General features: G+C 38.3%; 1 protein-coding gene across 13 annotated transcripts in view; it reads right to left on the bottom strand.

Moving 5' to 3' along the window:
- Positions 1-3,649: 3,649 nt before the first annotated feature.
- rimbp2a (RIMS binding protein 2a) overlaps positions 3,650-23,793 on the bottom strand; it is a 67,516-nt gene continuing 47,372 nt past the window's right edge. For 5 of the 13 annotated variants that reach the window (XM_017307874.2, XM_008423938.3, XM_081613185.1 and 2 more), the window contains 14 exons: positions 20,722-21,531; positions 19,509-19,532; positions 18,206-18,357; positions 16,726-17,508; positions 16,401-16,556; positions 16,008-16,154; positions 14,327-14,429; positions 12,945-13,073; positions 10,480-10,649; positions 10,125-10,293; positions 9,464-9,564; positions 9,198-9,269; positions 8,199-8,363; positions 3,650-4,499 (listed from right to left, as the gene is read on the bottom strand). In XM_017307874.2, the coding sequence (XP_017163363.1) occupies positions 4,266-4,499; positions 8,199-8,363; positions 9,198-9,269; positions 9,464-9,564; positions 10,125-10,293; positions 10,480-10,649; positions 12,945-13,073; positions 14,327-14,429; positions 16,008-16,154; positions 16,401-16,556; positions 16,726-17,508; positions 18,206-18,357; positions 19,509-19,532; positions 20,722-21,531 (3,215 nt within the window). In that variant the 3' untranslated portion in view covers positions 3,650-4,265. Of the gene's footprint in view, positions 4,500-8,198; positions 8,364-9,197; positions 9,270-9,463; positions 9,565-10,124; positions 10,294-10,479; positions 10,650-12,944; positions 13,074-14,326; positions 14,430-16,007; positions 16,155-16,400; positions 16,557-16,725; positions 17,509-18,205; positions 18,358-19,508; positions 19,533-20,721; positions 21,532-23,793 lie in introns of those variants that run through there. The other 8 variants (XM_017307875.2, XM_017307873.2, XM_081613186.1 and 5 more) reach the window with 8 other exon arrangements.

Below are 23,793 nucleotides of genomic sequence, written 5' to 3'. Positions count from 1 at the left end.
CGTTGTAGCGCCTGACCCATATCAGCCTCTGTCCTGCAGTCAGTCAATGCAAGATTGTCTGGCATCAACCTCTGTCAAAAACAAGATACAGTCATGTTTTTGGACTGGGAGGAAACCAGAGTACCTGGAGAAAACCCACTCATGCACAAGGAGAACATGCAAACTCCATGCAGAAAGACTGGGGCTGGGAATTGAACCCAGAACCTTCTTGCTGCAAGGCAACAGCTCTACCAACTGCGCCACTGTGCAGCCCCAGTCCATCATTCCTTCCAACAAATTGCTAATCTGATGGACATGCATTATTTGCTTCCATTCAATTCTTTGGTGTTTTAAAACATTGTTTGCTTATCAGTCAAAATAAACCAAACATATGTTTACTGAATAGTGTCATGATGTGGAGAGGTTTAGATGGTGAAGTTTTTAATTAACTTGCAAAATTATGCTTTTGCTATATTATGGGTTTTCACATCCACAACAGTAAACTAACTTCTTGTTTCTCTCCCTCTCCACGCTCACAGCCTCTCTGGTCACTGCTTTGAGTTCCCTCAAATATTTGTGTTGCTGTTTTGTGTCGCTCTCTCAGGGCAGCTGTGAGAACTCGACACAGAGTCGAGTAGGAGCCGTAGAAGGAGAGGTGAATAAGGGGGAGAGTTCAAGTGACTTGCATCAATCGTTACACTGTCTCTTCTTTTTTTCCTCTTTTATGCTCTTTGTTGCTCTTTTGAAGCACAGGCGACTGCCAAACTTCAGATTGAGGCATAATTGAACATAATCTAAGTGTTTTGGTGTGAAGGATTGCTGTGAATCCACCACACAACGCGATGACACAGTGCTGCCTACCGCCACATCCTCATTCAGGAGGAGTGAATGCTGCAAGTCGCTGGGTTTTCTTAGTTAGACAGAAAACTTTTTTGAACTAATTTGAAAAATAAGCCGAGTGTAATGCACTGGGGCCATTTAAGTAAACTGAACTAAAATTGAATTATTAAATTAAAATAAATTTGCAAGGGGATGAATAATTAGGAAATAACTGTTTCTCAGAAGGAGGACTGCTATTTATTATTCTATTGCCGTATATTTGAATAAAAATGACATGAACAAAGTTTTTTTTTTTTGAAAAATATCAAATTTAATTTGGTTATAAAAGATGTATTTTCTCACATGTACACTCAGACATAATTATCATAAATACCATTTTTAACGATTTCTCTTTTTTCACAAAGCAAGCACGTACGGTGGACTGATACATTTTATTTCAAAGGACACCATGGAGAATGCTTGGAGTCTTTTACACAGAGAGGAACTTTCAGTGCAATTTAAAAATAAAAGGCTGTTGAAAAAAAAATCAAGTAAAAACATTTAGAAATGATCTACAAATGGATCAAAGTACAAAAGAGCTACAGCGTTTGGAGACACTACACCCATTCACAGGTGAATATTTTGGTTTTTATGACCGTCTTGTTTGAGCATTTCTGACAGATTAGACTTGAAACTGTACAAAGAGAAACAGAAAAATGGAAATTTGCCACCAGTCAAATTCTTTCTGTGGTCGATGCATTCCAGTAACAATGTGGAGAAAGAATGGGAAGCAGAACCCTGATGAAAACAATAAGCTCTTTCAAGTGCAACCACAAATACAAAACAAATACAACTGGGAGTTGGTAAAGTTTTCTTCAATTATAGATGTGACTCAATCCTTTTTTAATCAGGAGTTCAGTTTTTGAGAACCACTTTTCATCTGTCTGTCAATCCATATTATAAAAAAAAACAAAAAACAGAAAATTTTTCACTAAATTTTCGACAAATAAATGCATAATGTCTCGATAAAAATCATAAACTGAGGTAGGACAATGGTTTAATCTGTGTTTTGTATTAAGCTGTCTTTCCATTAAAAGTAACAAAAAACCAGGATTTGGTGTTGCTGCAAATCTATGCTAATTTACATGGCTGTCAGATTATCAGATGTTATTGGATTTGAATTTAAAAATGTGATCTGAGAAGGAAATTAAATGTTGGGCTCAAATGTTATGAATTCATACAGCGCCCTCGATGTGTTTTGGCACCAAGGTTTTTAATGTTTGTTTTATAGTGAAAAAAATAAAATAATAATCTTTCATTGCTGGTGCATTATTTGTTCACTTCATCAGAAAGTTAACTTCAAATGGATATTTCAAGAGTTCATATTTATTTCTGGGGTATGATTATGACATTTATTAAGAAAGCTCTGTCATATTTTCAATTTCTTTCTATTAGCAACTCTTCAAAGTGGGGAAGAGAAAAAAATACTCAATTCAGGAGACATGCATTTAAATCATTAAATAAATGGCTTCAGAAAAGTGCCTGAAGTTGGCCTTATCTACAATCAGAGTGATAATTAAAAAAGTTGATAACAACTGTGACTTTGATTAAAAAAATAAAATAAAAAAAAACTCCAACCGAGGATATACTTTTCTATTTCCAACATGCACAGTGAGGTGGAAAAAATAAATCTCAAAATCTCACACCTCTGAGCAGTGAAAACGTCTGTGTGAAACTATAATAATGCAATACATTTATTGTTTTTTTTTTTTTTGCTTTTTACATATCTTTATCAAGGGTGCCTATAAATTTCGAGGTCATTGTACGCCTGCAAATGTTTTTTGGCCTGCATTTTTTTATGAACAGACATCACAGGAATGATCTCTGGTTATTTTGTACCAGATTTCTAAGTAATTGCATTTATAAGCTTCCTTACATGTAATTTGGTGTGGTATACTCTTCAACGTACGTTAAGTGCAAGTAAAACAACTAACTCATACAAAAGTCAGAGTAAATGAGTCAATATTTCTTCAGACATGATGATGAAATCAAAGGGCAATGCATGCCTTGAATTAATTTTTTTTTTGTTCATTTATAATTTTTTACGTGGTTTCTGTGTCCCACTCACTGTATATCTGTGCAGTATCAACAACAGTGCATTCAAAGAGAGTAGCAGAATATTACTATAGAAATAAAAAAAGGTCAAAGTAAAAGTGCAAAACACAAAATGTATCACACGTCCACAGGCACACGAACTATGTCTTTATCCAATCGGAGAAAACATCCACTTTGTGCAATAAGAAGATAGACACAGAATTTTCTATTGAACTAGGCGTTTCATGACAGGTTGACAGCAAAGACAAAAAAAACCTCCTGTAATTTATTTATCCTAGAAGTGACAAAGCACAGGCGATCAGTCGTGAAACAAAAACCTGTCGTAAGTCTGTAATAAAACAAGGAACGTCGTCCTCGTGTTGTGTTTCAAAAAGGCCACTGAGACGGCTGCACTCGCCCGGCGTTTAATGCCCTGATGCCAATCCGCTGTCTCCTTCATTGTTTGAACAGGCTTTCTTCTGAATGCAAGCTCCGTTCAAATAAAAGTGTCTCCTCTCCCAATATATGCTACCACATCTCTAAAATATTGCACTAAAAAAAGATTACATTTTGCAGTCAGCATTGCTCCACAGAACGCATAATAACAGTATAGTGTAATAAAGATTTCCTCTAAAGGAACAGATGTTCTGTCCTGGTGAAAATTTAGAGTTTGGCTTGATTCACCCTCTATGGTACACATTATGCTCCTAGTTGTATGTATGTATGTGTGTATATATATATATATATATATTTTGTTGTTTTTTTTTAAAATAATAATTGAAATCATTTAAGAATATTTTGAATGTGGGCAACGCTGGACTTTAACAGGCATTATGTTATGCCTGTTATGCCTTTTTCTTGTCTTGTGGGGCAAAAATAGTGAAACTCTTTCCTTTTAAAAACTGATGAAAATGGTTGGAAAATGGCAAATTAAAGCACTGTCATCGATTCCTTAACAATGCCCCTCGTTTTTAAAGTATTGAACCATTCAAGATTTTTTTTCTACTTGAGGGCACAACGGTACCATGGGGGGTTAAAAGTAAAGAAAACAGTAGAAATGCATGTCATGAAAATCCTAGTTTTTCATTTTAGATGAAGCATCCCTTAATCGGAAATACAGTAATATCACAGTAATATGCGTTTGTTTTTGAAAGTCACTTCACTCTTGATTTTGGCACTCCACTGTACAAAATTAATGTGTTTTATATCCAGTACTGAACGTGTTTGTATCACTTGCTAGGCTCACGCAGTCAAGGAGGCGAGTCACATGCCCACTCTGTAATGTCCTGCCACATCACAGTTGATTGTATGGATGCTATGTACAGAGCCCCGCAGATACACGTATAGGATTTTTATGCTGTTAAATATTGTCATTATTGTTGCTTCACAGGAGACAGTCTCTTTAGCAGTTTCTTTCCTTTGGAGAGTATTCCTTTCTTCTTCTTGTTTGCCAGGTCTTGAGGGTCCCTGGGGTCCAGCGGAACATGATGACCCCTCAGAGGGCTGAGCGGTCTCATGGTTCCTGGAAGGAGGGGGCGAACGATTGGGGACGGCGCCCGGACAGGGGTTGTAATGTTGTTGGCCGTGTCTGTGTTTTCTGCAGTGACCTGAGGAGATAAGTGACGGGGAGGTTTGGAGGCATGGGGGGCAGCATATTACAAATGAAGCAACTATTTATGGGGCTTTTTTTAGGTTTTTTTTTTAATTAAGGCTATGAAAAGTTGTAAAAAAAAAACACACAAAGGGATTGTCTGCTTTTTGAAATTTGATTGGAAGTTTCCAATCATAACAAAATTTCTAACAATCTAGCATTGTAGGGGATCTTGAAATAAAAACACTAAGTGAAAATAATGAAACAGAACAAAAAAAAGAAACCATTGGTTGGTAACAAAGAGCATCTTGAAATTTTAATTAATTTTCTCAAGAATGTGCAGAGCTTAAATTGTTTGATTTGCTAAAGTGCTTTTGCACCACTACTGCTCATGTGCATAAAAAATATTGTCACAAATTAGTTAAATGACTATGAAATGCAAAATTTTCAAAATAAATGCACACAAAGGAGGCATTGGGTTGTGGAACAATACTTTTAATTCTAGTTAAGTATGTAAATATAGTCATAACTGATAAGTTAGAATATGTGTTTCAATGAGGTTTGTTGTCCTATTAAAAGTATCTTTTGAAAATAATAATCTTTTAGCAGCTATTGATCATAATTTTCTTAAAGCCCAAATTTCTAATTACATTTTGTTTTATTGGTCATATCTAATATTTTCACTTAAACAGAAAATCTTCACAATTAACCAAAGTAAAGACTTGAAAACATAAGTCTGTGTAAGAAATGTATATTCTGTTTCACCATTTAAAAAAAAAAAATTCTAATTTATTGAATTGGTCAGAAAGCTAGGCCAGACTTTTCTTTAAAATTTTAAAATCACGTACACCAGGTATACGTGAGTAAGTGCTTGCTTCATTGACTGCAAGGTGCCGAGGTCCAGCGACTGAAAACAGACTCAATCAGTCACCCTTCTATCACCATGTTTGACCATTGGCGTTTGTGGTGATATGTCATATTTGGTTTTCAAGAGACCAAATGCAGTATGAACAGACACCTTGGCTCAGGTTTTGGACCCTGTTAACATCTATCCATACCATGTGTCCAGAGTGATTCAAATCACTGAGTTCTCCACCTTCCTCCCACAGATGGAAAACATGACTGTTACGTTAATTGGCGTCTGTAAATCGCCCTTGGAATGAGTGTGTGTATCATTTGTGTGTCTTTGGGTTGTTATGCGATGGACGGGAAACTTATAATAATCCTTCCCAGCAAACACTTTTTCAGTCTTTCCTAATGTACACGTCAACCCCCAGGAAAAGTTGGCAAACTTGCCAGTTGCAAAAAAAAATATATATATATATATATATATATATATATATATATATATATATATATACAAGGAACATATATATATATATATATATATATATATATATATATATATATATATATATATATATATATATATATATATATATATTTTTTTTTTTTTTTAATTTTTTTATTTTTATTTTAGGTGATCAATTTGTTATTTAGGGGTTATCAGATGTCACAATAGTTTTTTTTACCCGTAAGAGTCGTCTACAGTAGAAGGAGGGACCGGGTCGGTCGGCATGCTTTTTTGTCAGTCGGCCATATTGGATTTAACAAAAATTATTTCTTGCATTTGCAGCTGATGGCCAGTACTTGATAGTGTATTTTATGATGCATTAGTGTCCACTTCAGTGGTCTGTGTGCATTTATAACTTAAAAATCCACAAGAAGCACAAGGAAATGGCTTTTAGATAGCTGTCCACTGTAGTGACCACTATGCATGAAAGGGTAAACGTAAGATAGCTTCAAAAACTTTACAAATGTCCTTACAATCCTCTGCAGACCGTTAAGCAGCAGTTCTTTCTCTAAGGCCAACTTGGTGTCGTTTCATTTTACACTCCTTGCTTGATGAGGTGATCATCTTCTCTGTTTAGCCTTATAGAACCTTGTAGGAGAAAGACTTATTTACTAGTAAACATTAAAAAACTATGTGTAATATGTGTGATCTAATTGAGGGAAAAATGTGGACGCCCTACTCTCCTTTAACGTGGCGGTACTTCCCTGTGGCTGAAACAAATTCAGTGAGATGCTTCTTGTGGCAATCCAGCAGAGTCTGAGAACAGCTTGCCCCACTGCTCACTTTTAGCTGAGAGATGTTAAAGGGTTTTCTTACATCTCCAACGTCTTTCAAGTCACCTCTCAGCATGTTCAAAGTATAAACATCTTGGCTTGGACTCTGCCTCGGACTTTTCATTCCAAGACCGACCTGAACAGATTCGATCTGTTTTGGGTTTGCTCAACTTTGTTGTTGTCGTTGTTAGTTTGTTAGTTTTTGTTTGTGGTACATAGAATAGACGCAGCAGGAAGCCAGGAAATGTTAAACAACATCATCACACCACAGAAGCAGGGAACTCCACCATTAGTCGGCCATCGGGGGACAACCATTTACGTTACAACACCCAGGGACACAACTGTAGATGCCAAGCTTCCTCTCTAATGCAATAACTGCCATTTCTAACTGTTTTCTTTTTATGTTTTGATTTTTTTTTTTGCACAATAAAGTTTGAATATTCCCAGAGGATTTGACAGAACAACAGCAATAACTTGGAGAATCAAACCAAGTGAAGAGACAGATTTTGATTGAGTCACAACAGGACGTAGCGCCAAATAAAGCCTTCGCTGCGCCCACAAGCTGTTTGCATTAGAGCTGCGAATCTGACATCTCCAGTTGCCAACTTACTGTACAAGGGCAGACAGAGCCATTTATGGTGTGAAATGAACAATCTCCCTCTATTTGTTTGTTTTGTTTTGCCAAGCGGGTGAGGAAAAAATAAATAAATAAAATATATAGAAAGAAATCAGATGTGGCAGCGTTGTCACTATCGAGAAAAAACCCACATCACTATGACAACTGAAAGCAACAACAACACCAACACACATGAACACAGAGCGCAAACAAGAATGGTTTTAATATCCAATCTTTTTTTTTTGTCCTTTCCTTTTATTGTTTCATCGTAACAATACAGAATGGATGTCCCAGTGCTGCGGTTCTCTTGAGCTCAGAGCAAACATGGCATATCCACCGTCAACAGGGCTGAAAAATAGATCTGATGTGTGGGTAAGAGAAACAAAGCCTCTTTGAGGAAATACACAAGCTGAGCCAAGAAAGTTAGAAAATGTATCAAGTTTGAAAAAACATGCTTTTTCTTTCCTTTTAAACTTCTCTTAAATAATCTTAAATAATTTAAACTGGGTAGCAATGTGTTGCTAAGCACTTTTAAATAGAATCGTACACAATAACCACAATTTGACTTTGTGTTTTAGTGCAAAGAGTTACCAAATTTTTTGTGTAAGGAATGAGTTGAGCCTTTTTTTTTTTCTTTCTTTTTTACATGTCCTCCTCAACCAGTCCTACATGCATGAGCCACCCGCAGGGTTCCCACGGTCTATCCTCCCTCTGTCCACAGGCTTTGCTTCTTCCTTTCTCTGAGATTAAGAAAGGCGTTAACACTGGATTTTGCTCCCTTTCCAAAGGGTGAAGGGAGTAGGGAAGTTGTTAGTCTGTAAAGAGTCACCACTGTCACCACATGGACAAACACACACAATGAACAGCACACAGACTGCAGGTGGAGGAAGCAAGAGACGGAAATCAAGAGGAGAGGGGACGGAGGATGGATGAACACAGGGCCTAGCGCTGAGAGCGGCGATGATGATGTACCCGTTTTCCCTCTGACACGGCTGCGGCGGAGTTAGCAGGGGGCCGGTTGGCGGGTTCTTCCTGGGGGTAGTGGGACGGGGTGTCGGTCAGATAGACCTCCACGTCATCAGGCACTTCTTCCAAGAAGTTAGAGGGCACCAAGCCACGATGGCCATTGAGCTCACCCTAGGGGCGAAGACGGTGAGAACAGAAAAGAAGAGAATCAAGAGAGAGAAGTTAGAGGAGCCTCTGAAAAACATCCAGATTATCAGACAAAAGCGTTGGGCTTCACTGAAGAGAAAGAGTATTTCTCATACATTTGTTAAACATTTAAAAGGTTGTTGGTCATTTAGCAAATCTCTTTTCTAAGAGTGTAAAGTCTATCAAAAACTTAATCATAGCAATTTTCTTAAATGTCTCAATAGAAATTAGACTTTAGATTTTTTAAATCCAGTTTTTGCTATAATTGATCAACCTAAGAGTCGTATATTGTATTTTCTTGATCAGGTGCTATCTGAAAATGTGTTGATAATTATATGTTTATTACTTAAACTTCACTGGTAAGCACCCAATTTTTAGTCTTGATTTATGTTAGACTTTTCCAAGCAAATACTTCTATCACAAACATGTCAAGAAATCTAGTTTAAGATTTCAAACAATATTGATTGACAAAAATCCTCAGATAATTTGTACAAGATGAGATCTACCTGAAGAAGCTGCACTTATTCAGCTGTCATGAATTATGTAATTTAGAGGAATTAGCTCAGACAATAAAGCCACAAAGCGTAAAAAAAAATCTGCTTACATAATAAATTAGTTTAAAAAAAGATTTCCATTCCAAGACTCTGGAAATGAGTCCATAACGTGGTGATGATGACATGTGGGTTACCGAGCCCATCCATTTTTGACCACACAGCCGTTTTCTAACGGCTAATTCCAGTAAACTAACGCACCATGCCCCAAAGATCAATCAGATCAACTGATCACTAAGTGGCTTCAGCATGGCTAAGTGGCACTCACATAGTAAAACCCATCTTCATCAATGTCTCCAAAAACAGCAATGATGTCACCAGCACAGAAGGTCAGCTCAGCCTATCAGGAGACAGATACAAAACAGGAAATTTTGCATAATGTGCAAAACCATTTTTATCAGTTAGTGAACATTATAATTTAACTTAAATATATTTGATTTAGGTCAAACCCCGGATTTGCCTCCTAAACCGTTTTAAAAAGATAAAAACATTAATGTAGATAATAACGGTTGTGGTTAACACTTATGGCTTTACCTCAACGTCAACGTTAGGGGAGCTCTCTCTGGGGTCGTAGTCGTAGAGCGCCACCATCCTCCGGGAGGCCTGATCTCGGCGGAGACCTCGTCTGTTCTGCTCTGCAGGCGGCAACATGGAACAACTCAGAAAACAATAATGTCATCCTGCGGATTGCATTAAACCTTTTAACTCTTCCCCACAGAGGCACAACAGAACGCATTCTTATGTGATACATATATTGATAAATATGATAATGTAAGAATTAAGAAGTTAAAGAAAACATGTTAAGTAATAGAAATAAATAAAGATCTAAATAACCATAAGTCTGAAATGAATAAATATCTGTGGGAAAATAAATAAATAACCAATTTTTTTTTTTTTTACAAAAGCAATAGCTTAACACTAAAATAATAAAATAAACGGAAAGAAATTTACAACAAAACGTTTGCAAACCACTTGTGTTCACGTTTTAAAAATATTTTATAACAATTCTTATAAAATAACGTACTCTATTTTGTTGTTGCTGAAATACTGCAGTTTCTGCAGTGTTTTTGTTTCTAACATTTGTTCTATGACTTAACTAGATTTTTTTTGTGCACACCAATACCAGCAAATGTCTTTTCAACTTTTCAAAGTACGCATTTTCTCTGTACTCAGAGTAAGCGTGCTTCTGCAGTACCTATTTTGTCGACTGGGGTGCTGAGAGGCAGAAAGCCCTGCTTGATGAGCTGATCCATGGTCTCCTCATCGTCCGCTCGTATCTCGGACACCATGTTACAGGGGAGAAGCCCCATCCTGCCCTTTATTGCTCCTCTGTAAAACCCATCCGTGTCCTTATCACCATAAACCTGATGGATACAGGAGGGAAACAGGAATGTTCAAAGCCTCATTGAACAGTTTGTGTGCGTTCGGGGCACATTGAGTAATTTGTGACAGAGTACAACAGTGAGCTATTAGAACTTCACTTTAAATGCTTTTATTATGACAGTTGGAAAGCAGGGTGCTAAATGCAATCTAGCAGTGAACATCCCCACCTTAATTATCTGCCCTTCTTTGAATGGTAGCTCCTCATCTGCAGCATCTGGGTTGGGGGACATAGACAGAGGATCGTAGTCAAAGAGCGCCACAAATATCCGAAAAGGTTCCTCAGGCTCTGACTCGTCATAGTACGTTGGAGAGCGTCGGTCCCGATTCCTGCAGCCGTCTTAAACACAAACAAAAAAAAAGGCACAAGTCAAAAAAAAAAAAAAACATCTTTACACAGCCAAACTTAAAAAAAAAAAAAAAAAAAAAAAGTGACCAAAATATAGATACAGACAAGTGCAAGGAGTGTTTGTGAGATTTGGCCACAAATGGAGCAGATTTCTGAGCAACAGGTTACATGTAATAATCGATTTACTATCCGTATTTAATTCGTTAAGATGAGCATGTTTATGGTATATCTAAGCCATGCCCCAGTACACAGAAACTGATGAGTAAATACTGCATCCTTATCATTCTTAATCATTAGATCGTGCACTGCATGATAGATTTATTCTCTCTTATCTTGCCATATTTGTGCCTGTAAACATGCAGGAAAATAGCTGTGACTATTTATTAAAATTCTTGTGGCACAAACACACACATGCGTTCACAAAAACAAACAACACGTGAAAACTGCTTGTGGTTTAGAATAGGTCTTGTTTTTTTTCAGCTTTCAGTGTGCTAGGAATCGAGTGTGCAGCAAAACAGATGAAACATATTATGTGATTTGTGGAAATGAGACGGCAAGACACAAGACTTTGACATGCATTTTTAAATGAATCAACATAAATAGGTAGCAAAGCAATTATGTGAAATGTGGTGATGAATGCTAACTTAAATAGTGTAGAAGCTGGAAGTACAACTTGGTTTTAAAAGTATTGAGCTAATAAGAGCATTAGTACTGTGGAAAGGAAGACTGTATTTAAATGGTAGATTTTGTATTTTATTTATCAAAGAAGTCTTTTTATGAATCATTGACCAGAATATTATTCTCAATTTGATGTGGTGTATTTCAGTAGTGTGCTTTTTCTTTTTAATTTATTCTGTTTGCCTCTTTTGAAATCAATATTCAGGAAAATGTCTTTTTCATTTCTCTATTTTCTTGATATTTATATTTTAAACTGAATATGACATGGTGTGTATTGTTGCTTAAGCTTAAATATCTGCAAGATACAAAGGACTTGCTCATGTGGATTTTTATTTTTTTTAATTTTGTTTGGAGATCATACTATTGACACCCTTGGCTCTTTTGCTTTCCCATTCTTCCACCAAAGTGTTGATTAGAGAGGCAGGTGCAGTTTTTTATGCAATATAGAAAAGCTATAATCTTCCACAAAAAAAACTAGACATGATCTTAAATCAAAATATAAATCTGCAATTCTCTACATTTTGATTTTGAACATCCATCTATTTATTACTTGCTAACTTTCTAATATAGAATGACGCAGTTTGTGTAGAAAAACAATATTACATCATCCCAATTGCAGCAGATTTACAATAGCTGCTTGTCCATTTTCATACTGATTTTAAGATTTATTTACATAGGATACTTTCTCATTTTTTAATGCTTTTGGACTAGAACCAAATGATTTAGACAGAAAAAAAATCATAGCATTTTCAAAACATTGTCATTAACTTAACATAAAATTCCTTTAAGCATTGTGCTACATTACAAATTATAAACTAAGAAACGACAACAACAAAAATCTTTCAACTAGCACTATGTTAATGTACAAAATGTATTTGCAGTTCTGTTTAAGAACTGTTTAAGAATGCAAATATGATCTGGTGCCAGCATTAAATATTCAAAACCAAGTTCACAGGTTGCTTCTCCTCTCTATCTTGTAAAAATAAACACAAAATGGTTGCCCCACACATTGTCTGACTTTATCAATATAGTCAGTTTATATCTGTCAATTGCCAGCCACTAAAGATAACACAAAGAGAACCGAGCCTTTAAAACCTTTTTTTTTTTACAATGGCTTTCAACATGACTTCAGTTGAAATTCCTTCACATCTTTTTTGTTGATATTTTCTTCACTTAATAGTGACAGATTTTTGTACTAAAAAAAATAAAAGTGATATTTCAAGTTAATGTTCCATTTTATTATCAATGGAAGTTCAAATAAACATGAATGATTGGTCCAAATTGCAAGTGTACAGGATGTGATTGTATCAGAAAGGGAAGGGTGTGCATGACATTCCCTAAACAATCAATCAGTCAATCAATCATTTATCATTGCAGTTGTGGAAACTCCTATTGCAGACCTTTGGTCCTGCTGGTGTGTCCACCACTCCATTCCATTGCAGTGCAGTCATGCGGTTCTAATGTAAAGCATTTTTATAACCATAATCCCTTAAGACAAACAAACAGGCAGTTGCAAGTGTCCACAGCTACGTCTCATTATTTGCAGAGTGCTGGTGGCCATCTTTGCTGCCATGCTTTGGAGGTAGAAACAGGTCTGCAGGCACATACCATGGGGACACCTGATGCCGCCCGTGTGCCTGCGGGATGACCACGCCTTGTGTCGAGCTACTCTGCCATAGTTAACATCTTCGTTGGTGGGGGAGGGGATTCCCTCATTGTTATTCTCAGAGGTTACTTCTATGAGAAATACCAGTTGAAGACGATGTGGTTATAAAGCAATTACAAACTTTTTCTCCTACTAAAATGTTATCAGCAGCTTTGCCGCTAAAAGTTGGAAGAAATACAAATTAGCAAATACAGCCTTGTGCAGAACATCTAATACCCCTTTGTCACATTTCACCTTTAGAGTATTTATTGGAATAGACCAACACAAAGCAGAGCAGAGTAAGGAAAGAAAATATGGTTTTAATTTTTTAAATGTTATTTAGGGATACCAGGTTAAATCTCAGCCAAATTTAATATGGTATCCCTAAATAAGGTAGAGGTGTACTTGTGTTTAATTTAATTTCATTATAAAGGCAACATTTCTGTTCTGTTGCAGAGCAAACAGCATTATGAAGATACACATCAGAAAGATCAGAGATAAAGGTATGAAAAAGTTTAAAGCAGGGTTAGGCTATAAAAAAAACAAGCAGAGCATTAACCACGGAAGTAAGAAGGAAATCCTGGAGGAACTGCTGAGATTTAAAGCTCAGGTGGAACAATCATTTCACTGGACAGTTATTAGTTGTGCACTCCACAATTTGGTACTTGGTGGAAAGGATTTTAAAGGAAAAATCTATTTCTCCAGAAAGCAACAAGAAGTACTGTTCTTACTTTGATGAAAAATATGGAGGGTGTACAGCAAACATGTGGAAGGTACTCTTGTCAAAATAAGACTAAAACCGAACAAAATGTGTGGTCAGAAATCAGTATAGTACTGAACACATTTTTTTTATGAGTTGAGATTATTTACAATACAATATTGGGATCAATAAAACAAGACGGGGTGAAATTAAGAAAAACATGTTTTACTTTCATTTTAGTTCCATTTTGCAAATGCATGACTTTGTGCTGGTCTATTGTGAAAAGCCCTGTAAAAATACACCGAAATTTGTACTTGTAACATGTCAAAGAGGAACATTTTAATTTACTTGTTCACGTCACTTTTCCAAGATATTGTTTGGAAATCTAAAATATTTTCCTTATCAGTGAAAAACCTACAACTCTGTGCAGTGACAGAACAGAGCAGTAAAGTCGCATCACAAAAAGAACAAGCTCTGCAGAAGGTAAGCAAGTGAAGATGGGTCATGGACACAGAAATGATCTGGAGACAGAGCAAAGCCTGAGGACGTTTCAGTAAATCAGAATTAAATACATTTTCATGTCCCACACACACACAAAAAACTGACTACAACTGTCTTTCTTTCTTGCCGTATTTCAATACTAACCAATGGATGGGACCATTAGAGGTCGCCTCTTAGGATGTGATCCACCATGTTGAATTCGCCTGCCATTGTCCCGGTCATGGCGGCCTCCACCAGGACTGTTAGTCTGAAATATACAGGCACAAAGCAGAATTTACAGATATCAGAGATTCATGATCAGCTCACATGAATGTGAGCCAATTTGATATATATATATATATATATATATATATATATATATATATATATATATATATATATATGTGTGTGTGTGTGTGTGTGTGTGTGTGTGTGTGCGTGTGCGTGTGTGTGTGTTTTAAATGACAGATTTGAACACATTATATACCAACAAAGCCATGCACAACTCACAGACAGGCACTGGAACAAAGACACATAGACTTACATTCAAACACACACAAGCAGGTGAGGAATATCACGAGTCAAATAAAAAATGACTGGAAGCCGATACTGGTATAACAGTAGCCCTGAACTTTGATTTGGCACACATATAAAACATTATGCAAAGACATTAGTGAGCATGGCATGTGGTTCGTGAGTTTGGGCCTCTCAAAGTTCCCATGGTGATTTGAGAAAGCTGTTTTCTGCCTGGACAGACAAACTTTGACTATGCTGCTCCAGTTATATTTCCTGTGAGCTCAATGCTGATGAGGGAAATAATTCATGCAGCTAAACAGTTATCTAAAATAAGATTCTACAACTGTGTGTCATTTCCTTGGTTGACAAAGGTTGCAAGAGCAAGATAAAACACGTGGACTGAGGATAGAGGGGATTATTAAAGTTAGTTGTTGAAGCAGTTGAGTGAACGGACTGTCAGAGTGCAAGTCGGTTTCTGTGTGGCAGGGGAAACTCAAAAACCTCAGACTATCACTTTCTCTCTATCTTTGTTAACTGAACTCAGAGTCCTTAAACTCCCTTAGTTTTCCTAAATGACAGACTACACTACCAATATTCTCTCCTTCTGATGTTGCACAGCTGCTTGATTCAAAATTCCAGGAATGATTACAAATTCAGTTCACACTACTAAGCTTAATACACCGCTGTGGCACCCTCCGAAAAATATTTATTCATTTTAAATATGTTTATAATTTACTGATATTTCAAAATTATTAATTATAAATGTACAAAATGTTATTCTATAGTAATTGTTATTTCTTTTTCATATTATAAAACATTCCAAGTAAGGTCAATGTGTGTTGTTCTTTCTTAGTCAAGTAATTGCTGCAAAAGGAACTGCAAATTAACTTACCCATTTCTACAGTTGAATCAATTAAATGGCCTAAGGGGAAAGTTTACCTTCACCTTGAATGACTTTAAGATGGAAGGTGCTGCAGTTAAGGTGCTTTTTTTAGACATGCTTTATTCTTTGGTCTCCGCTGTTCACTTGTTGGTTTTCTTTGCAATCCTTACTAATCCGAATGCAAAGGGAAAAATTTAAAGTTCCTGCAAAAGGTTTTCACACAGAGCCACCCAGATCAATTTGAAAACAAACCATCTGGTGCATACATGTTCAGTGGGCTCAAAGTTTGTCTTCATATACACATCTTAAGCACACGCACCAACAACACAAAGTAAAATGCAAGCCGAGGCAGCAGTCGTTTAAAGTATCTGTGCCTGTGCAGTTCACTACATTATAATGAACAAGGATGCTTGACTCTAGGATTGCAGTGAGTGCAAAGAACTGCACCTTGGGCGTGTTGTGCGAGTTGCGTCGTCGTCCCTCTTCCAGCTGCATCTCAGAGAACAGCTCCTCCTCATCCTCCTCCATGATGTCAGACAGGTCAGAGCCCCGGCTGCTCTCGCTGTGATAATCTTCATTGTGACTATAGTGAGGCTTGTGGTTGTCACAAAGACACAAACACACAGACGCAGTTGTTTAAGTCCACAGACGTACCTAAGCACGCACAGAGACATGGGCGGAGGAGTGCAGACATGCAGCCACTCGGATGTACATGCACACACGACACACATCCTGACACATTTAGGACGTTTCCCACGAAAAGAAAAGAAAAGAAAACAAAACAAAACAAAACATTTGTGTTCGTAGAAGGGGTGGGTTCTACCTTCTGTGGGTTCTTACCGGCCTCCCCAACTCAGAGCCTCTGAGAAACTCGTCAACCGAGGGTCCTCTCCGACGTCCTCGTGCAAATCCCTCCTCATCTTCCTCTTCCTCATCAGAGGGATGCTGGTGAAATGAATGACCCTGCTCTCCAAATCTCCCCATCCGTCTGTCTCCCTAAAAACAAAGAAGAAAAAAAGAAAGTGAGTAAAAAAAAAAAAACTGGTTCTATTTTAACTTGTTTCCTTGACATTTTACTATAAACAGCAATTAAATTAAAAGAGGTTTAATATAAAACCTCCAAAGGATAAACAACAAAGTGTAGTTTTCACTAAGTAAAACTTACTACAATATTTTGTGTAGCATTTGTGTGGTGCTCTTTCCAGACCTTGCCACTTTCTGCTGCCACCCTCTGTGCTGCTTCTCGAGCAATAGCTTTAGCCACGGTATCTGGGATCAGTGTGCCTTGGGGCTGAGGAAGAATCCTCTGAGGGGAGGGGGAACGCAAATGCACAGGGTGAGGGGCCTCCAGAGTGTGGCCTTGCATGGGCACAGGAGGCTGCAAAGGTGATCGACTTGGGTCCCAGCCGGGCTGGCCAGGCGGAATAGCTCCTCCATGGTGGGCGGTGTGCTCTTTGGCATCCAGGTCTCTGGCACTTACTGGTCTCTGAGGTATAGGGTGGGGTTGAGGGTGGGGCAGCAGAGGCAGTTGGTGCTGGGGCCGGGGACCCTGGTGGAGAGGGCGAGGCTGCAGGTGTAAGGGCTGTGGTTGGGGGTGCGGGGTTCCGCATGGATGAGGAAGTCTGGGATGGGTTTGTGGATGCGGAGGATGAGGTTGCCCGTGAGGCGGAGGCGGAAGTTGGGGCGTGGGGTGAGGAAGGTGAGGAGATGGGAGGTGAGGCTGAGGATGAGGGTGTGGAAGAGGGCCCACGTGTGGGTGCATTGGGGGCGGCAGGGGCAGGGCGGGTAGAGGCACAAGCAGGTTGTTTGGAATGACGGCGACTTGGGAGTCCTGGGATTCTCCCTGGACTGACAGTGTCTTAACAATGACTTCTCTGGCCTCCAGGCATTGAATCCTTGTCAGATCAATAGTGACATAGTCTGCCATTGGAAACAGCACCTCAGCTATCTGCAGTGAAGAACAAAAACATATTCTTTTGTCACTTTAAAGCAGAAACCATTTGTGATTTTACCAACAGCTTTTAAGAAGGCCTCCTAAACACTTCAGTCCCATTGATATTTTCTTCTTCTTCTTTTTTTTTTTACTGTAGCCAGTCACGCCATTATTAACAGCTCAAAATCAGATTCCACTTCAACAAGTGTTGATGAACCAAAAACTTAATGAAAGGTCAAAAACTATATTTTCAAGAACTTTAAATACCAAATTTAATTTTCAGACTTAAAGTGAGCAGCTCAGAATCTGTGCTGCGCCGATTTAACCTTTTAGAAGTGATGTTTTGATTTACGTTGGCTGTCACCAGAGGGGCTAGGAGACCTTTCTAAGACATTTACATGTCCCAGTAAGCAACTCGTGCTCCGAACAGCAATCACAAGCAGGTTGCACTGCTTTGTGCGCCAAAGATATTTAAGAAAAAAAATTCACACAGTCAACGAGCATTTTATCTGTAATTTCAGGAAGATGTTATTATCCTTCAAATATATTGAAACATTTTAAATCCTCCATCTGTTGGAGGCACATACGAGGTTGTATAAAAATTTTGATACATGCCTTGAAATTTAGATCAACTCCTCACCACCATTCATAATTCTGGCAGCTAAATCGGAGCCATAGCCTACGTTATCATTACTTAAACATGCACACTCACCCTTTGTCCTTTAGTGCAGACTGCGTAGCCAACGACATTTGCCCCATTAGATGTGCCTGTTGGAGAGAGGATGGGAGGCTTCCAGCAGACTTGCAGAACTCCTGGAGCCTGCCCACAGAGCACCTGGACATCCTGCGGGGGCATCGGGGGACCTGAAAGGCGAGGAAGCAAGGGCATGAAGATATCCTCCACCAATTACTTACTAGTCTGCTATAGAGGGTATGCAAACAGGGGGGGGGGGGGGGGGGATGTGAAGCATTCCTCTAATGCATAAATAAGCATAGATAACAACCATGCAGAGGAATGTATAACTATTAATGAGGAAGTGACAGAAGTGCAGGAATTATTGTAAAAGGGATTTTAATTTTTTAATTCATTGCCTCAATCACAAAGGCCAATTAAGCTATGCAATAGTTTCAGAACAACCCATCAATACTTTGTGAAGACACATGCAAATACTCAGGGTGACTTATAGGAAGAGATAATAACGGCATTGTGTTGTTGAGGTCATTTAGTTTTCCAGCAGAATTTGGGAGGCAGTAGGTTCGCTATGATCTGACAGGGGCTGTTATGAAGATCGGTGATTTTGCCTTAGCACTGATTTGGACTGGAGTTAAATATGTATAATAATAACTCTGCTTAAAACTTGCCACGCTTTAATGTGACAGTTTTTGTCTTATAACAGTTAAATAAAAGCAGAGAAGGTATGTTCAATGTAGCTGTTTGACTTAAAAAAAAGGATATTTGACTATTTTTCAAGTCTAATGACATTTTAGTAGTTAAATGTACTATTATTATAATATACTAATGTAATATGCTATCATATACTAACATTATTTCTTAAGAAGCAAGATATTTTTATACACTTTTGTACACCAACACTTATTTACCATTAACTAGCCTTAAACAAAATAAATTCAATAAAAACAAAGCTGCTACACAAATAAATGAATCAATCTGGGCTTTGATTCAGTCTTCCACACATGCAGCACATAATAGTAAGAAACTAAGTCAAAGTCTGTTTTTGTTTTTCCCTTTAGCAAATATTTGCAAATAACAAATTGTGTTAAAATTTGGAAGAAAAAAAAAGAAAATCATTCAAGTCAATTTATTATATGTAAGTGAAACAAACTTCCAGAACAAGAAACAAATGCAACATTACCTGCATGCTTTGAGTGAACATGTAACAATTACCCTTTTACCAAAATTAAAAGATTATTAAAAGTTTAAATGAGGTATTTTGCTGAGTGGCTCAAGGAGAAACATGTGAAAACCAGCCAAGCACTGATGCTCAATCTCTGACCTGTTCTGCAATATGGTGTTGGGCCTAGACGGAATACAATACACAGAAAATAGCACAACATCAAAATGAGGGACCGTATCCCTCCACAGCACAGGACACAGATTTAAAGATTAATTGATGTTGCACTGAGAGTTTACATTCATAAATAAAAAAATTAGCTGACTTTAAAACCCAATTTTGATGCCATGCTTGTAAAAGCTATGCAAAAGAAACGTTTGGTGACTATTACTTATTTATACAGTCTTGCAGGGTTACTCGTATCCTTCAGAATCAAATTTATTTGATCACATTGGAATGTAATAGACCAACATAAAGTGACACTTAAGTATTAAGTGGAGGGAAATGGATATGTTGTTTTAAATTATTATTATTTTAAAATAAAAATCTAAAAAATAAATCATAGTCCATGTGCTTTTAGTCCTCCTTGCTCAGATACCACTAACTAAATTCCTTTAGAAGTCTCTAGAAGTCAAACTGTATGTCATTTATCTCAGTATGAGTGCAGCTGTTCTGTGGATAAGAGGTTAGGTAACAAGAGAAATAAGAGGTGTGTTAGATATTAGTGAACAAACAAACAGAATCCTGAATACTGATGAAATACACCAAACGAATCAGATGCCACATTTGCCACCAATCTTGAGAAGCAAATGTGAACACTTGGTTCTGTTAAGATGACACAATATTTAGCTTGTTTGCCCACATGGAGAAGGCTATTTGTGGCGGATCACCAACAGTACACATCACCCTGAGAGCACCATCTCCATGGTGATGGAAACACGATGCCGTGAGAATGCTTTCCTGCAGACTGAGGATGGAGCTAAATACAGGGAAATCCTAGGAGAAAATATGTTACAGGCTTCAAAACACTTTAGACTGGGGTGGAGAGCAACCTTTCGTCTCTAGATTTGTAAAGCCGGTAGAGACACATCTGAAAAGTCTCACTGGTCTTTTAGTTCTACCGCGTACTGATTCATTGGATGAGGGATTAAAGAAAAAACATAAAACCATGAATAATTTTACTTCTTCTTAATTATGAACCACTTTATGTTGCTCTATAACATAAATTCCTAAGAAAGTACTTATAGATTTTTTTGCTGTTGTTGTAATGTGACAGAATGTGGACTAGTTTCAAGTTTCTATAATGTTTTTGTGCGAAGTAAAGGGGATGTTGTTTGCTCGTTGCCTTTAAAACAAACAGAAAAACATCACTGACCTGCTGCTTGAGTGCAAAACTCCACTCCGGCTTCTTTCCTCTCCCTCTGCTCCAGAGGCAGTTGCCATGGCACCTGATGGGGTTGTGCCACCACTTGGACCTTATACACCGTTAGGGGATTCAGGTTGTGGAACCGTAGTCTATACCTTCCAGGCTTTACCACAGCATGCTCCGCCCCATCTAAGTACACAGTGTGACTGTAGTTACTGTTGCTAGGCAGCCAGGAGAGCTCGGCAGTGTCCCGCTGGATGTCATCCACCCGCATGCCGCACGGCGCCACCACCACATTGGCTCCCACCAGCACGGTGCAACGGAGCTCATCCGACAAGCCGCGGTCGGTGACGCTCTGCACGGAGACACGGTAAATGCAGCTGTCCAAGTCCAGCTTTTCCAGCAAGCACTTGGTCCGGCCGGTGTACGGTATACTGGCACGAAGCTCCCCGTCGACTAATACGTTGTAGCCAGAGATGTTCCCCCAGCCCAAAGGCACTACTGGAGGCTCCCATGCCACAATAACACTACGTGCCAGCTGCTTGATGAGGGTTATCTTACGGGGGTAAGGCACAACATCCTCAGCTAAGTCCTCAGGATCTAAGGTCCCCCCTGTCCCATTGCTGCATGGAACGAGAGAATTACTTGAGCCTAGCATTACATCCTGGGAGGCACCTCCATCCACGGTCATCAGGGCCAGGGACATGTGTTCCAGAGGGCCTAAGTCTTCCCCTCCCTCTCCAATTAGTTTTTCTTTATCCTGGACAAATTCCACAAAGTTGGAAGGAACAAGTCCTCTTTGACCATCCAGCAACTCCCCTGTCATGCAGAAAGGAGAAAAATGGTTAAAAGAATTGCCTTTTTTTAAGACCAAAATTGCTCTTACATCTAACACAAATTTAGAGGTAACTTGTTTTTATTTGACCAAGTATTTTGTTTCTGGTAGTAGATACGTGGAATCTCTTACAAGATGATAAAGCAATGTAACAGAAGAAACAACTGAAGAAAAAAAAAAAGCAATTATGTTTTACTCAAAAAATGGCATGTCATAAATTAGAATGCCACTGGTATTTTGATGATACATCTTTAGCGAAGAGCTCTAAGTACTCTTTATTATGTATCCAAACTAAAATATCCCCTTTTCAACTTAACTTTTTGGATTGAACCTTTAAAGCATTTTCAGGAGCACCCCATTATTCCATACATGACTTGCTCACTTAAGGAAAATCTGAATAGGTTTCTATTTTTTTTACTTATAGATGATATGCTTCAGTTCAGTAAAGCTCATCATGTTCCTTCAATCCCTGCCTGGGAAACCTTAAGACCATTTGCATCTGTCTGCTCATGTGTACGTGAATCTGTGTGTTTTCCTTGTGTGCGCCGATGATTAAGCCAAGCCCCGTTGGATTAGTCATCATACTAAAAGGGGCCAAGGTCCCATCTTGTCAACAGCTTGGTCTGAGGCCCAAGTCTCCCTACTGTGTTGTAAATACAGAGCTCCTCCACAATGTCGTGCGATCCGACCGCCCACGGCTAATGAATCACTGCAGATGAGTCCCACCGTGACTACGACAAGTCTGCGTCGGCTGCACTATTGGTAGCTGGGGGGATTAGGACTGCCTCTGATGGAGAAACCTCCGTAATTCTACAGAGATTAGAAAGTCAGTCACTCCAATCAGCAGCTGTGAGAAAGTATGCAAGAAAGTTGTTCATGGTGACATCCGGCGCTGACAAAGCAGAGGTCAAAGAATGAACACGGCCAGAAGGCAGATGATGGACATTTTTAGCATGAGGGTGACAAGTCATGCAAACTGCCATGTAGGAGCAGGAGACGCCTTTGCACCAGTGCTTACAGAAATGACTTCATCAGCATTACAGTTATTTTATATTAAGGTCGAACAGTGTTGTAATGTTCTCCTTGTGCCATGTACAACAAAGTTAATTAATTATAACAAAGGAAATTAATTGCATTGTAACGTATATTACAAATACGTTACAAATACAAATTACAAATACGTATATTTGTAAGAGCAAATATACGTACTTGCACAAAGAGTACTCTTTTTCTACTTTGCAGGTCTTTTTCAAAAGGTCTTTCAGTTTTTTTCTTTAGATTTTGGCAGCAATTTCACTTATATTAGTCTGTTTCAGCCCAGCGTGAAAAGAAAGAGGACACGTTTCAGAGATGGACAAGAAGTCAAATAGAGAGATCTAGCGGAAGATTTTTCTGGCATGGTGTGGAAATAAACCTCTTATATCTTGAATGAGACCAAAACAAAAAGAGATGATTGTAGATTTTCAAGAGAAACAGAAGGAATAATGAGGTCATCTACAAGAAGGAACAGAGCAGTCTGTACTCTTTGAGGAAGCTTAGATAATTTAGTGTTTGTGGCAAGATGCTGCATATCTTCTGTGAGTTTGTTGTGGTTAGTGTGATCTCCTTTACCATCATTTGTTGGGGTAGCAGCACCAGAGACAGAAACTGAAAAACAGTAAGCAAGCTGACAAAGAAAGCTGAAGAAGTGGAGCAACTGAAAACGGTGGTGCAAAGAAGGATTTTTCATAAAACGAGCTGGCAACCCTGAGCATCCTTCATTTGACTGTCATTCAGCAGAGTGTCAGTCAGAGACTTCTTCAGAAACACTGTGATACAAACTGCTGCAGGAGATCTTCCTGTCTACAACCATCAGCATCTACAACTCTTTGAAGAAGCTTGGATAACATTAGTTAAAACAGGATGTTTCTCTTTGGAATTAATAAGGTATTTCTGAATTGAACTGAGAAGAAGTTTGGACAGTTTGCACCAAATCACATTCATATGTCACCTCAGGGGTATTTATTTGCATTATTTTAGAAGTCAGAACAATTTATCCTCAGCTGAAGTAACAACCACGGATCTCGTGTGCTTCCACTTAATCAGAGTTATTACCTAAATGTCTCCCAGATATATATCTATAACAAAAAAGTTTAATTAACACATTTTCTGACATTCTGAATCACATGTGGGCAAGAGCTGAAAAGTTGTGTGCAAGCCACCAGCAAACCTGACTCAGACCGGTTCTGTCAGGAGAAATGAGCCAA

This window comes from Poecilia reticulata, chromosome 12 (assembly GCF_904066995.2).
Source record: "Poecilia reticulata chromosome 12, P_reticulata-male-v2, whole genome shotgun sequence".
In the NCBI taxonomy this organism is placed as follows: domain Eukaryota; kingdom Metazoa; phylum Chordata; class Actinopteri; order Cyprinodontiformes; family Poeciliidae; genus Poecilia; species Poecilia reticulata.
The sequence above is the reverse complement of the archived record's forward strand: the minus strand, read 5'-3'. Positions and strand labels throughout refer to the sequence as shown.